The 13,504-nt window shown below is 42.7% G+C and overlaps 1 protein-coding gene across 4 annotated transcripts in view; it reads right to left on the bottom strand.

Annotated features, from left to right (window-relative positions):
* Mia3 (MIA SH3 domain ER export factor 3) overlaps positions 1–11,644 on the bottom strand; it is a 48,991-nt gene extending 37,347 nt beyond the window's left edge. For all 4 annotated transcript variants that reach the window (XM_070022777.1, XM_070022778.1, XM_070022780.1 and 1 more), the window contains exons 1-3: positions 11,487–11,644; positions 8,228–8,361; positions 2,421–2,507 (exon numbers count right to left, since the gene is read on the bottom strand). In XM_070022777.1, coding sequence (XP_069878878.1) covers positions 2,421–2,507; positions 8,228–8,361; positions 11,487–11,625 — 360 coding nt within the window. In that variant the 5' untranslated portion in view covers positions 11,626–11,644. The remainder of the gene's footprint in view (positions 1–2,420; positions 2,508–8,227; positions 8,362–11,486) is intronic.
* Positions 11,645–13,504: the final 1,860 nt, after the last annotated feature.

Below are 13,504 nucleotides of genomic sequence, written 5' to 3'. Positions count from 1 at the left end.
ACAGCCATACAGTAAACAAATACTGTTCCTCCATGCTGTGAGATTTATATGAACAGAATTCCCTAAGTAGACTCCCAGTTGGGTCTGCCAGTCTTACTCTAGACTGCAAAGTTAGAAAGCTTATTATTTCTGCATTTTTAATTAAAACAAGACAAAACACATAAGTCATATTCTTTAAACAGCTTAATGAGCAAGTAGTAGTGATTTGGGTCCATCTTCCTTGCTCTATGTCTCTCCATTTGTTCTGAGCAAAAGAGGGAGGAAAGTGGGATATCACTGTATCTGCACTTGATATTTTGGCAATTCCTCTTGTAAGGATCTGTGCTGGAGCAGCCAGAAGGCCAGGTAGCTTCTCCACTCCTATATCATCTATGCTATTCTCTCCTCTCCCTCAGGTGGAAATAGGCAGAACCACTTTGCTGACACGCTATTTTTGACACATATTCTCCTTGGACTGATGAAGATAAATCAGATTAACAAGAATCTTACTGGGATACAGGGGCTAAGCAGAAAAGAAAAACCTAAAGAGCGAAAGATAATGTATCAAGGGCAGGCTACTCTTATTACTATCATAAGAACGACTCGAAAACAAGAGTCAGCACAGTGAATGTGCCTTTCTCTAAAACAAGGTTTCAGTCAGTCATTACGCTCTGCTTTCAGGACTACTCATAATCTATATTCATCTTTTCTGTGCTAGTAAGCAAACTGGTATAAAAAGAACCCTACAGAGTGAATAACTAAAAAAAGATAATTTTAATCTCTTAAGCAAACCTTTACAATATTCTAGTGATACCCTTGCAGTGTAGAAGTGATGAATAATATCTTGATTTCTTCTATCCATCACATGCATTTCTGAGGGTAGTATATTTTTAATATATACACATACACATAGATGTATTTCTTAACACACACAACATGTCTCAAGGGAAGTATAATGAGAAGGCAGAATCCATTCTCTGCAACTAATGAACTGCTAGCAGTCACTTAAATCCTGCCCAGTATCTTTATCAACAGAGAATCCCCATCAGTCACTAACAGAACTGATGTTATGGTACTTGAGATTATCAAGAAATTTTTAAGAGCAGCAATAGCTCTGTGACTTTATCCATTTTGTCCATCTTCTAGCCTGGGAGCTTGCTCCAAAGATACTGACCACAGGGAGCTAGGAATGTGGCTTAATAGTAAAGTGCTTGCCTAGCATGCATGAAGCCCTGGGTTCCATTCCTCAGTACCACATAAACAGAAAAGGCCAGAAATGGTGCTGTGGCTCAAATGGTAGAATGCTAGCCTTGAGCAAAAAAAACTCAGGGACAGAGCCCATGCCCTGAGTTCAAGCCACAGGACTGGCACACACGCACACGCACACACACACACACACACACACAATATGTTGACCACAGATGCTTCAATGGAGGTGAACATCAATTCCTGTAAGGCTTAAACTCCAGAAAACTATCAGTTGGAATAAGGAGTCTAGAACATAAAGCCTTTCTGGCCATGACAACATTGTCAGTTCATGCAGCACAGATGACTGCTTCAGAGGTATGCCTGATGCCTTTACAGACTTGAGCCTAGACCCCACCCAAAAACCTTAGGTCCATTTTCTGAATTTATAACCTCTTATGATTTCTCAAAGCACTATAGGCAATAAGAAAACCCCTATTCTTTTGCTTTTCTAGACCTATATGTAATTTAGAGTAGGATTCATTTAACCTCATTTCTTTTCTTTTCTTCTCCTTGTGTTTTTTGTTTCTGCATGTGGTGTGTGTGTGTGTGTGTGTGTGTGTGTGTGTGTGTGTGTGTGTGTATGTGTGTGTGTATATGCGCACGCACGCGTGCTTGCGTGCACGCCAGTACTAGGGCTTGAACCCAAGGCCTGGGTGCTATTCCTTAGCTTTTTTCACTCAAGGCTAGCACTTTACCACTTGTGCCACAGCTATACTTCCAGCTTTTTTGCCGTGCCTGGTTTCAAACCATTATCCTCGGACCTTAACCTCCTGAATAGATAAGATTATAGGTGTGAGCCACCTGCACCTAGTTGACTTCATTTCTATATATTTAAAATGTCTAATGCCTATTAAATGAGTAGTTTTCATACTGGGACACATCTTTTGTTTTAAAATACAAACATCCCAAATTTTCACATATGAAACAATAAAGGAAAACCTGTATACGAGTATATAGGTTCTCTAAGAATATCTGTTTAAACATGTTAGGTAACTGTTAGGTTATAATCCCCTTTCAATGCTTTTCAAACTTTTCTTACAGTTAGATTCCAAATTCAATCTGATAAATGTTTGAATGTTTTATTTCCCTGACTAAAACATACTCAAGGACTGCCACAAACAGTTGACTGACTACAGCTGATTAATTGATAAGCCAATTTATAACTGAGAACAAAAAAGAACTCAACAACTTACATCAGCTGGAACCTGTAACTCTTCTTTTGTATATTCATGGAGTACCTTGATTAAATCCTTTGGAAAATATCCAAAGATACGCCCAACCTATATGAAAGAATAGGCAAAAGAGCAACATCAATCAAATTCCAAACAAGGAATATAAATGAGCTATTTCTTAGCAGTGAGGGGAAATACACAGAGAAATAAGTAGGTAGAAGAAGTAAATAGGTTGATATATATTTGCTATTGCAATTACATTGATATTATTCCAGTAAGAATTAACCAACATTTCCAAAACCATTCATTTTTTTTTCTTTTACATATCCATTTTACTTCTAAACACTGGGCACATTAAGTTTGATTTGGAAGTAAATGAGAGGTCTGCTTAACAGAAGAATATTGTGTACTATATAATTAAAACTATGTAAATCAAAGCTGATTAGAAAAACACCTCCAGGGGCTGGGAAGGTGGCTCAGTGGTAGTTTGCCTTGCATGCATGAGGCTCTGGGTTCAATTCCTCAGCATCATATAAGCAGAAAAAGCCAGAAGTGGCACTGTGACTCAAGTGGTAGAGCGCTAGCCTTGAGCTGAAGAGCTGAGGGACAGTGACCAGACCCAGAGTTCAGGCCCCACGACCAGCAAAAAAAAAAAAAAAAAAAAAACCTCCAAATGATCTCCAGCAAGCATTAACTGTGCAAATAAAATGTGCATAGGAGCTGGGAACCAGTGGTTCACACCTGTAATCCTCACAGTTCAAAGCCAGTTGGGACAGGAAAATCTGTAAGACTCTTCAATAACTAAAAAAAAACAAGCTGGAAACCAAGCTGTGACTTAAGTGGTAGAATGCTAGTCTTCAGCAAAAAAATTCAGGGCCAATGCTCAGACCCTGAGTTAAAGCCTCAGCACAGGAAAAAAAAAAAAGTGCATATGTAAGTACTTATGAACAATACTCACCTTCCTTTAAAAAAAAAGTGTGACTGTGTCTCTGATCATATAATACTTATCAAAGTAAACTCCAGGAAATGGAAACAACAAATAATAATTGTGAAAATTAAAAAGTAAAAAGAGTATACAGTTTCTGAAATATATGGCCACTACAACAAATAGCAAATATTTATTGATATTACATGCTGTACCAAGTTTTGTTTTTTGTTTTGGGGGTTTTTTTGATCAGTCATGGGCTTGAACTCTAGCCCTGGGCACTGTCCCTAAGCTCTTCAGCTCAAGGTTAGTGCTCTACCCCTTGAGACACAGTGCCACATCCAGCCTTTTCAGTTTATGTGGTGCTTAGGAATTGAACCCAGGGCCTCACACATGAGGGGTAAGCACTCTACTGCTGAGCCACATTCACAGCCCCTGTACCAAGTTTTTCAAAAACGACACTGAATACAACACTAGTGGATCATTCCTGTAATCCTAACTATTCATGAGGCTGAGATCTGAGGATCATAGTTTAAAGTCAAAGCCAGAAAAGTCTATAAGGCTTTTATCTCCTACTAGCCAACAAAAAAACTGAAAGTGGTGGTGTAGATTAAGTGGCACAGCACACCAGCCTTGAACAAAAAAGCCAAGTGAGAGCACAAGGCCCTGAGTTCAAAGCCCATCCTCCCCGCAAAACCAACAACTTTATATTGACAATTCTTTGAAAATAAAATTACAGCCGGGCGCTGGTGGCTCACGCCTGTAATCCTAGCTACTCAGGAGGCTGAGATCTGAGGATCGAGGTTCAAAGCCAGCCTGGGCAGGAGACTCCTATCTCCAATAAACCACCAGAAAACCGGAAGTGGCGCTGTAGCTCCAGTGGTAGAGCGCTCGCCTTGAGCTGAAGAGCTGAGGGACAGCGCCCAGGCCCAGAGTTCAAGCCCCACGACCGACAAAAAAAAAAAAAAAAAGAAAAGAAAATTACAGTGTTTCCTCCATGTTTATTACAGCACTGTTCACAATAGCCAGGATATGGAAACAACCCAGATGTCCCACCACAGATAAATGGATCCAAAAATGGTGCTATCTATACACAATGGAATATTATGCAGCCATTAGAAAGAACAAAATAATGGCATTTGCAGGGAAATTGGTGGAGCTAGAAGAAATCATGTTGAGCGAGGTAAGCCAAGAGCAAAGAGACAAACAGCACATGGTCTCCCTGATAAGTGGATGTTAAATCCAAAACGTAAGGTGATACAACAAAGTTAACAAGGCTTAAGAAACAAAGGACTTCCACTCATGTGGTTGAATCACTACTAAATAACCCCATGCTGCAATCACATATATGGTATATATGTGCACACCAGAGGGAAACTAGGAGAAAGACACAGAACTAGAGGGAATCAGGGAAAAACATACAACAGTGGGACCCATCAACTGCACTGGACATTGACCAAAATGAACTAAGCAACTCAATGGCAGCGATGGGAGGGAGGGAACAAGTGGGAAAGAGGGAACAGCTGATGCTATGCAAAACAAGAGAAATGTACATATCACCCAATGTACATATCACTCATAAAACTCATAAATGTTATAGACCACGATAGACAATTTGCCCCATGAAAGTTAGAATGTGTTTGTGACTTTAACTAAACATCACTATCCCACAATACTGTGAAATTTGGCAAATTAGGTGATCACTTAATCACAATAAAGAATTTAAAAAATATTACAGTGCTTATCTACATACCAAGCCTTGGTTCCAGGTAAAATAAATTCTCTACAGAAAATAACATCATTAAAAAAAAAATTTTAAAGCCATGCCTGTAACCTTAGCAACTCAGGAGGCTGAGATCTGAGGATTGTGGTTCAAAGCCAGCTCAGCAGGAAAGTCCATGAGACTTTAATCTCCAATAAACCACCAGAAAACCAGAAGTGGTGCTGTGGCTTAAGTAGTAGAGTACTTGCCTTGAGCTGAAGAGCTGAGGGACAGTGCCCAGGCCCAGAGTTCAAGCCCCACCACCACCAAAAACAAAAAACAAACAATTTTCAGCACCAACAGCTATGCCATATAAAGTATATATGGGGTACATAAAAGTTCCCTTAAGAAACACCTGCCTTTTACTAGCTATTGTCTAAAAGGAAGCAGTAGTAAGTTTCTTCAACACCATTAAAAGAGCCTGATCTGCAAATCAAGTGCACAAAAAGATAAAAGGGACATCTTATCACTAGCTCTAAAATATCCTCATTTGTGAATGCTCTTGTTATACCTGCAAACCATCTGAAAGCCAGTGTGGATAATAGAATAAGATTAGATAAGACAGGGCAACTAAAAGCTGCATTATTGATAAAGTCTGAAACTTTAAGAAACCACACACACACACACACACACATAAGTCTAAGAGTCTATGAGACCAATACACTCAGAAAAAGCCAGCTATGGTGCTGTGGCTCAAGTGGTAGAGTGCTAGCCTTGAGCAAAAAGAAACTCAGGGTTAGCACCCAGGCCCTAAGTTCAAGACCCAGGACCAGCAAAAAAAAAAAAAAAAAAAAGAGAGAGGTAGGTAGATACACACAGCTACACACACACACACACACACACACACACACACACACACACACACACACACACAGATTGCAGAATGAGAACTAAGAATCAGAAATAAGAGTCATTTTGAAAACTCTGGAGAGTTTTTAATTTCCTAAGTATAAGTTTCATAAAGTGGGAGGGAAATCTGAGGGGTATTCTTTCTGAGGAAGATTCTATTAAGCTTAACTCTAGAAAGGACAAAGAAACCAGAGATACACGCAGAAAGGAAAGACAAATTCTTTGCCTAATCTTTGTCCACTGAGACCATAGGTTATATAAAGCTCCATAATTATACACTGGGTGATATCCCATTTCTTATTATCTGACAAAAAGTGGTGCAGAACCACTGAGCCTCGTGACTGGAAGTAATGGTTATGTCTAATTTTGTTTCCACAGATCATCCCCACCAAGGTACTGTTGATTTGATTTGAGGGTAGGGAAGGAAAGAACAAATTCTACATATGCTACAATCAGAACAAATATAATTAAGGTCACTATCCTGTAACAAAATACCAAAAGGAAAAAAGATAAGGCTTCCTTTACAGAGTTTTTTTTTTTTTTTTTTTTTTTTTTTTTTTTTTTTTTACTATATTTGAACTAAGATAGTACATAAATTGAGTGCAATGTAAAGCAGTAAAATGAATATCCCATGAACACAGTCCACTGCCAGGAGAGATCTCTGCCAGTTGAGTACTGAAGGTAAGTGCCTAGAGAAGGCAGAGGAGAGCTGTGACCCAGAAATAATGACAAAATTTCTAGATGTGGGTATGATAATGAGTAAGAGTAGTCAGAGGAAAACTAAGTGCAAATGTATCCACAAGCTTAAAGACAGAAGTGGCACTGTGGCTCAAGTGGTAGAGTGCTAGCCTTGAGCTGAAGAGCTGAGAGACAGTGTCCAGGCCCAGAGTTCAACCCCCACCGACCAAAAAAAAAATAAAGCTTAAAGACAAAGAAGGAAGAAAGACATTGACTGCTATAAGAAAAATGAAGCAGAGGTCTACATAAGACAGTTCCAAATGTAAAGGTTATCAAGACATTCTATTTAATTAACTGAAAAGAATAAATAGCTTTTTTAATATGAATTAATGCAACCAGATTTGTCTAAAATAGAAGAGTATTTGGAATGACAACAAAATAAACTTATTTTCCCCATGGGGCTTTCTGGAGACTTATTTTCTATTGTTTGTTAAGTGTTATATTGAGGATGAGAATTTTCACATTTGGGATTGGGAATACTTCTAAACTGAAATAATCCTAAAGTCATCAAGGACTACTACTGTAAATAAACCAATAGTCCACATCACACTCTAGAAAGGAAGGGCTCTCAGTCAAATTACTGCTAATGAATCTCCTGATTAAAAATATTGATTGCCACATATGATGGCAATCAGGACATCCAGGAAAATGGCTGGGAACAGAATCCCTGGGGAAACTCCCAGACACTAAATATCAGAAAAGCAGGAAAAGGATGACCCAGAAGTTACAAACAAAAAGCAGAAAAGCATACAGGGAACACAGCAGTTTGCTGTTAAACAGACTAAGAACTATACAAATGTTAGGTAACTCTTCTCAGGACAGACACCTTTTCTTTTTTCGCAAAGTGTAATATACATAGAAAAGTCAAAACTAAAGTCAACTTTAAACTTACATATCTGAAACAGTATCTCTCATAAAGTTTACAAGATTAAGTCTAATGTTCATTGCATCTTTAAGATACACTGCATATATATATTTATAAAGAGAGAGAGAGAAAGGCTGGGAATGTGGCTTAGTGGTAGAGTGCTTGCCAAGCATGCATGAAACCCTGGGTTCAAATCCTCAGTACCATATACACAGAAAATGCCAGAAGTAGTGCTGTGGCTCAAGTAGTAGAGTGCTAGCCTTGAGCAAAAGAAGCTCAGGGACAGTGCCCAAGCCCTGAGTTCAAGCCCCAGGATTGGCAACCTTCCTGGAAGTTGATACTGAGGGGCAGTGGCCAGACCAGTTTGATTTTGTTCAAAAATCTCTGCTGAGTCCCCATTCTGAGAAGTTCTGCTATGATCAGAACCATATTTTTTTTTAACTCAGTATTCTCCTTTAGCTGGCACTGTACCACTTGAGCCACACCTCCACTTCCAGCTTCTTAAAGATAGGAATCTCAGGAACTTTTCTGCTGGGGCTGGCTTTGAACCCATACGACCATCTTTATTCAGTTCAGCAGAAAGGATAGGTTACATCCATCAAAGACCCTAAGGAAACAGCCATTGGAGTATATTAAATAAGCGATCCTATCTATGTAAGAAAATAAAGTTCAGTTAAGTTTTTACTTACACTTCCGGCCCAAACCTCAGGGGATCCCCCTGCCAGCTTATAGTAAACATATACAGGGTCACCTTTTTTAAAATTCACAAAGCGACAATCAGGGCCTGTGAAATCTTCCAGAGCTTCACCTCGGAACATTAACACTGCACATAAACACAGGGAAAAAATACTAATAAGTAACCAGATAATAGGATTTGATATTGTTCACAGTCCCATACATTTATCATTGATATAATAATCCCACTATAAACAATATTTTCCCCAGTACTTTCTGAAATTGCTTTTAACTCACATTCTCAAAGAATTTACAATCCTTAGAGCTTTATTGCTAGAAATCTTACCATCTTCCACAATTAGACAAGGAAAACCTCTTTTGTGTGTGTAGCTAATACTGGGAAGCAAAGAACAATATGTCTACCACCAGCAGCAGCATGTGGATGGTCTCCAGTCAAACTCTTGGTTCCATCTAAAATCTTTTAGGCCACAATTTTTCAATGTTTCATAATCATAAAAAAACCTCACTTTGCAGATGGCTAAGTGCAGACACTGACTGGCTTAACTGCAGCTACTGGGAAGATAATAAGGAACTGGGATTTGCAAACCTCCAGGATCCCCCAAGGGGTCAATTAACTTGATCTACCACTAAAAAGCTCTATCTTTAAGTGTCTGCAACTGCTACTATGTATCAGTAAACACTCAATTTCATTTGGAGCCAAGTTGCTGCCTCTGCACAGTATCTGGGTAAATTAAGAAGATACCACATTATAATAAGAATCCAAAGCAATCCATCACAAAGCAATTATGTTCTCAAAGCAAATAATAGTGGTTGTTTTCAACATTAAGATTTCAAAACAAAAGAAAAAATGCCCTTATCTTTTTCTATATACAAAACCAAAAGTGGACATTCTATGTGCCAGGGACCAAGCAAATCCATGGGAACAGGTCAGGAATTATCTTCATGCTTAAAATGCAGGCCTTGAATCACACTCAATCTATAAACTAGTAGAAGTTGTATTTTCCATTTAGTTGACCAAATACACAGTTCTGATGTAAGATGAAATGGCCAATAGATGCATTTAAGTAGTAGACACAAGGGAGAAATGGAAAAAAACTTGTTTCTAAAAGCCAGTTATCGGTCTGGGAAGGTAGCTCAATGGTAGAGTGCTTGCCTTGCATGAATGAGGCCCTGGGTTCAATTCCTCAGCACCACATAAGCAGAAAAATCTGGAAGTGGCGCTGTGACTCAAGTGGTAGAGCGCTAGCATTGAGCTGAAGAACTGAGGGACAATGCCTAGGCCCAGAGTTCAGGCCCCACAGCCAACATAATAAATAAATAAATAAATAAATAAATAAATAAATAAATAAATGCTGGTTATCAATAACACACAAAAGCTAAAAAAAACTGTATTAGGAAAAATATGTATTAGGAATCTGTACAGATTTTGGAGAGATAACTTGATTTTTGAAACTAAGATCAGATTACTTTCAGACATGTCAGCATCCTATACAGACATAATTGAGTAAGAGGCCAGGTTGAAAGAATTCAAGGCTGAGAATTCTGTAAGAACTGGAAATGGCATGTTTCTCTTGTTTCCATGGAGATTCTTGAGGTTTGGTAGTAATGTATCCAATGACAACATAAGGCACACTGTGGAACACCTATGCGCAAAGAACTCAAGGACAACACACAAACACACACACACACTTGACCAAACACTTCTACAACACAGACCCAAGCCCTGTTCCTCCTTCCTTTTCTCATTGTTTAGTTGTTTCTGTTTGGACACAGGCTATTTCTCCTGTTATGTTACAACCCCCAGCCGTTCCAACAGTGTGTAAATTCTAAGAAAGTATCCGTCATTTGAGACACCAGGTAACTTGTTTTGAGGCATCCAAGGGCAGTGTGCCACAGCAAAGAACAACAAACATCTGCCCTGTTCAATGGTAAAGGAATAGCCTGGGAAAAATTCGTGGCGTTTGCTCTGTGTGTGCAGTGTTTTCTTGCATGGGTCTTAGGGTTTTCTCTGGAAATCGCTGAAAGATGCCACCTTCCATTTTCTTTACAGATATTGTAGTGTTTATAAATAATTAGGGTTATGAACTTTGTCTTTGATAACACCAATTGGAATATAAATCACTTAACTGTTGGCATTTTGGCCTTTTTAGAATATTTTTCTACATCCATTCATCATCATGAATAACACCGTCAGCAAGTTACAAGGTTACTGCAGACCACCTACCCTGAAAGCCAGAAGAATTATTCTTGGGTGGCCAAACACCCAGGCAGATATCCCATTAACCCAAGCAGCTGGGCTAAAGGTGGAATGGCTTACAAGACCCTTGGAGTATTTGTTATTACTGTAATAACCCTCTTCAGAATTTGAAGGTCTATGTCCTTCCCATCGCCACCTCTAAGCCGGGACTGAGGTTCAATTCCGTTTCCTGCGCACCAAAGCCTGAGGATGCGGATCCGAGGTAGCCGGTTCAGATCTTGGCCTCTTTCAACGATTTGGGCCTTCCCGCTGCCCTAACCTAGCAGTTTGGCAAGGAGGCTTCCATGCACAGAAATGACAGGTTTCGTTTCAGAGTTGGGGCGGAGACCTTGCAAAACGCTGGGCTTATCCTAAAAAGCAACCTCCAATCCCCGTTCAAAAGGCAGATAGATGAGCCCAAATTTCAGTGCAGCCAGAAGGGCTAAGGGGCCAGCTCCCAAGGGCGCCCTTCCAAAGGAACCCCACACTGTCAACTGGAATTACGCCCACCGAGCTCTCGCTCCCGCGCCCACCCAGATTCCCGTGGAGGGAGCGAGAAAGCGCTAGGCAGCAGCGTGGGGAGCCCGGGGAGCCCGGGGAGCCCAGGGCGCGCGGCGCGCAACCCCAGCATCCAGGGAACTGAGGCGGATCGGGGAGGGAACTGTCACCGGGGAGGTGGAGGCGGGGAAGGGGGGCGCAGTGTCCCCAGCCCAGACCCCGGCTTCAGCCAGCAGAGGAAAAAAGAAAGAAAGAAAGAAAACGCTGGCAACAAGTGGGAGGTGCAGTTCCCCCTCCCCACGACCAGGGCCAGCCGGCCACGCGTCGGCAGAGCGGGAGGGGGGTCTAACGATCCTGAGGATCGCTGGTCCCCCCCGCCCCGCCCCGCGCTCCACCCGAGGGGCTGGAGACCCCCTTAGGCCAACGGCCCGGCGGCGGGGCTCTGGCGCCCCGCGCGGCGCAGTCGGTGACCCGGGACCCCCCCCCCCCCCCAACCCCTCGGCCTGCAGCGCACTCACTGCTGCATTCGTCGTCCGCGCAGAGTTTGTACTCGGAGAAGCGCCGGCCGGGGCTGGGGTCTAGCTGCCCCTCCGCCCACCAGGGCGGCCCGTACACCAGCAGCCAGAAGAGCAGCCCCGGCGCCGCCGCCGCAGCCATGTTGTGGTCACCTCGGGAGCCGGTGACGCGGAGGAGGAGGAGGAGGAGGCGGCCGCCGGGCGGGCGGTGCCGGGAGGCGGAGCGCAGGGGGCGGCGGCGGGGAGCGTGGCGCGGAGGGGCGGCGCCCTCGGATGGGTTCAGCAGTTCCCGAGTGACACGTCAGCCCCGGGCTCTGGAGGGATGCACCGGGACACTGAGGAGGCCAGAGCCCTGCGTCCTTCTTCCCCAGGCGTTCCCCTCTGCTTGCTGCCTTGGCAACCGAGATTCTGTTTCTTCTCCCTGATCCAGTCGCCTGTCTTGGCGCCCGTCCCCTCACGGGCGACACCCCCCCCCCCCGCGTGACTCCGACCGTCCCTCACCCCCTCACCCCCACCCCGCGCCAGCCCAACAGGTCCCTTCTGGCTCCTTCCTTGGTAGCTTCTGATATCAGGCTATCTGTTCCACTTGGCCACCATCCTCCAAGTCCCCTGGTTCTCGGTTCTGAGCTACCTACCAAATGCCATCTAAGATTTTTGCCACAGCTCGTCCAGGGTTCCCAACCACCCGACCTCCCTCTTCAGACACTCGAGGGTTCCTGGAGCCCTCATCCCAGAATCTTCTTTGACTAGGGACGCGGAATCGAAGGATGGGCGAGGATGTACTTGAATGACAGAGGCCTGTTTAGTCTTCCAGGTGGACGCGGGCTTGGGACTTCCTCAGGAAGAGAATGAGATTCCCATCTCATTCAACCCCAGTGGGTTGGATTTGCGTTTTGTGCTTCTATTCCTGCCAGACACTGGACAATGCACCTGGCATGGTGGTGTGGGATAGGGCTGAGGTCAAAAAAAGTCAGAAGTTAAAAGTCAAAAGCCTTGTCTTAAAAGTGGAAACCAAACGACTAATAGGAGGATGAGATCTGAGGATCGTGGTTCCAAGCCAGCCTGAAGAAGGAAAACGGATGAACCACATTGTCTCCAATGGACTGCCAAAAAGTCAAAAATGGACTTGTGGCTCAAGTGGTAGAGTGCTAGCCTTGAGTGAAAAGGCTCAGGGCCAGCGCCCAGGCCCTGAGTTCAAGCCCCAGCCCCAGCAATAAAAAAAAAAATAATAAAAATTAGAAAAGAGTAAAGAGTAAAAGTCAGAGAAAGGAAGCTGGTCAATGGTAGTTAATTAACATTTACAGAGTGCTCTCTCTGTTGCTCGGGGTCTTTATGTAGATCACTTATGTAATCTACACAACAGAAGCAACTAACAATAGTAGATTCCATTATGGTCCTCAGGCTACAGATGCATAGTGGTGGAGCTAAGATTCAAACCCAGATAATTTCTCTCTCTCTCTCTCTCTCTCTCTCTCTCTCTCTCTCTCTCTCTCTCTCTCTCTCTCTCTCTCCCTCTTTCTCTCCCCCCCCCATTGCGAGGCTTGAACTCTGGGCCTGGGCACTGTCCCTGAGCTCTTCAGCTCAAGGTGAGCACTCTACCACTTGAGCCACAGCACCACTTCCAGTTTTCTGTGGTTAACTGGAGGTAAGAGTCTCACAGATTTCCCTGCCCAGGCTGGCTTTCAACACTGATACTCAGATCTCAGCCTCCTGAGTAGCTAGGATTACAGGTGTGAGCCACCAGTGCCTAGACAATAATTCTCTGTTTTAATCACAACTCTAAATTGCCTTCTTCAACCAACAAGCTATTTTTTGTGTGCTATCTTACTGACTAGGGGAACAACATCTTATTTCAATCATAATTTAACTGAAATATCTGTGTGTGTAAAACACACTGGCAGGTCAACCCAAGGAAGAGTAGCTGAGACACTCCAATACTTGTGGGAGTATTTGTTCTTGTGTGAGACCAGCAGCTTCTCACTGCTGTCTCTGCTAGGGAATTATATTTTAATTTTTTTGTA

Source organism: Dipodomys merriami, unplaced genomic scaffold, assembly GCF_024711535.1.
Source record: "Dipodomys merriami isolate MVZ:Mamm:240054 unplaced genomic scaffold, mDipMer1.0.p SCAF_153, whole genome shotgun sequence".
Lineage (NCBI taxonomy): Eukaryota > Metazoa > Chordata > Mammalia > Rodentia > Heteromyidae > Dipodomys > Dipodomys merriami.
This window is presented reverse-complemented; position numbering and strand designations above follow the sequence as displayed.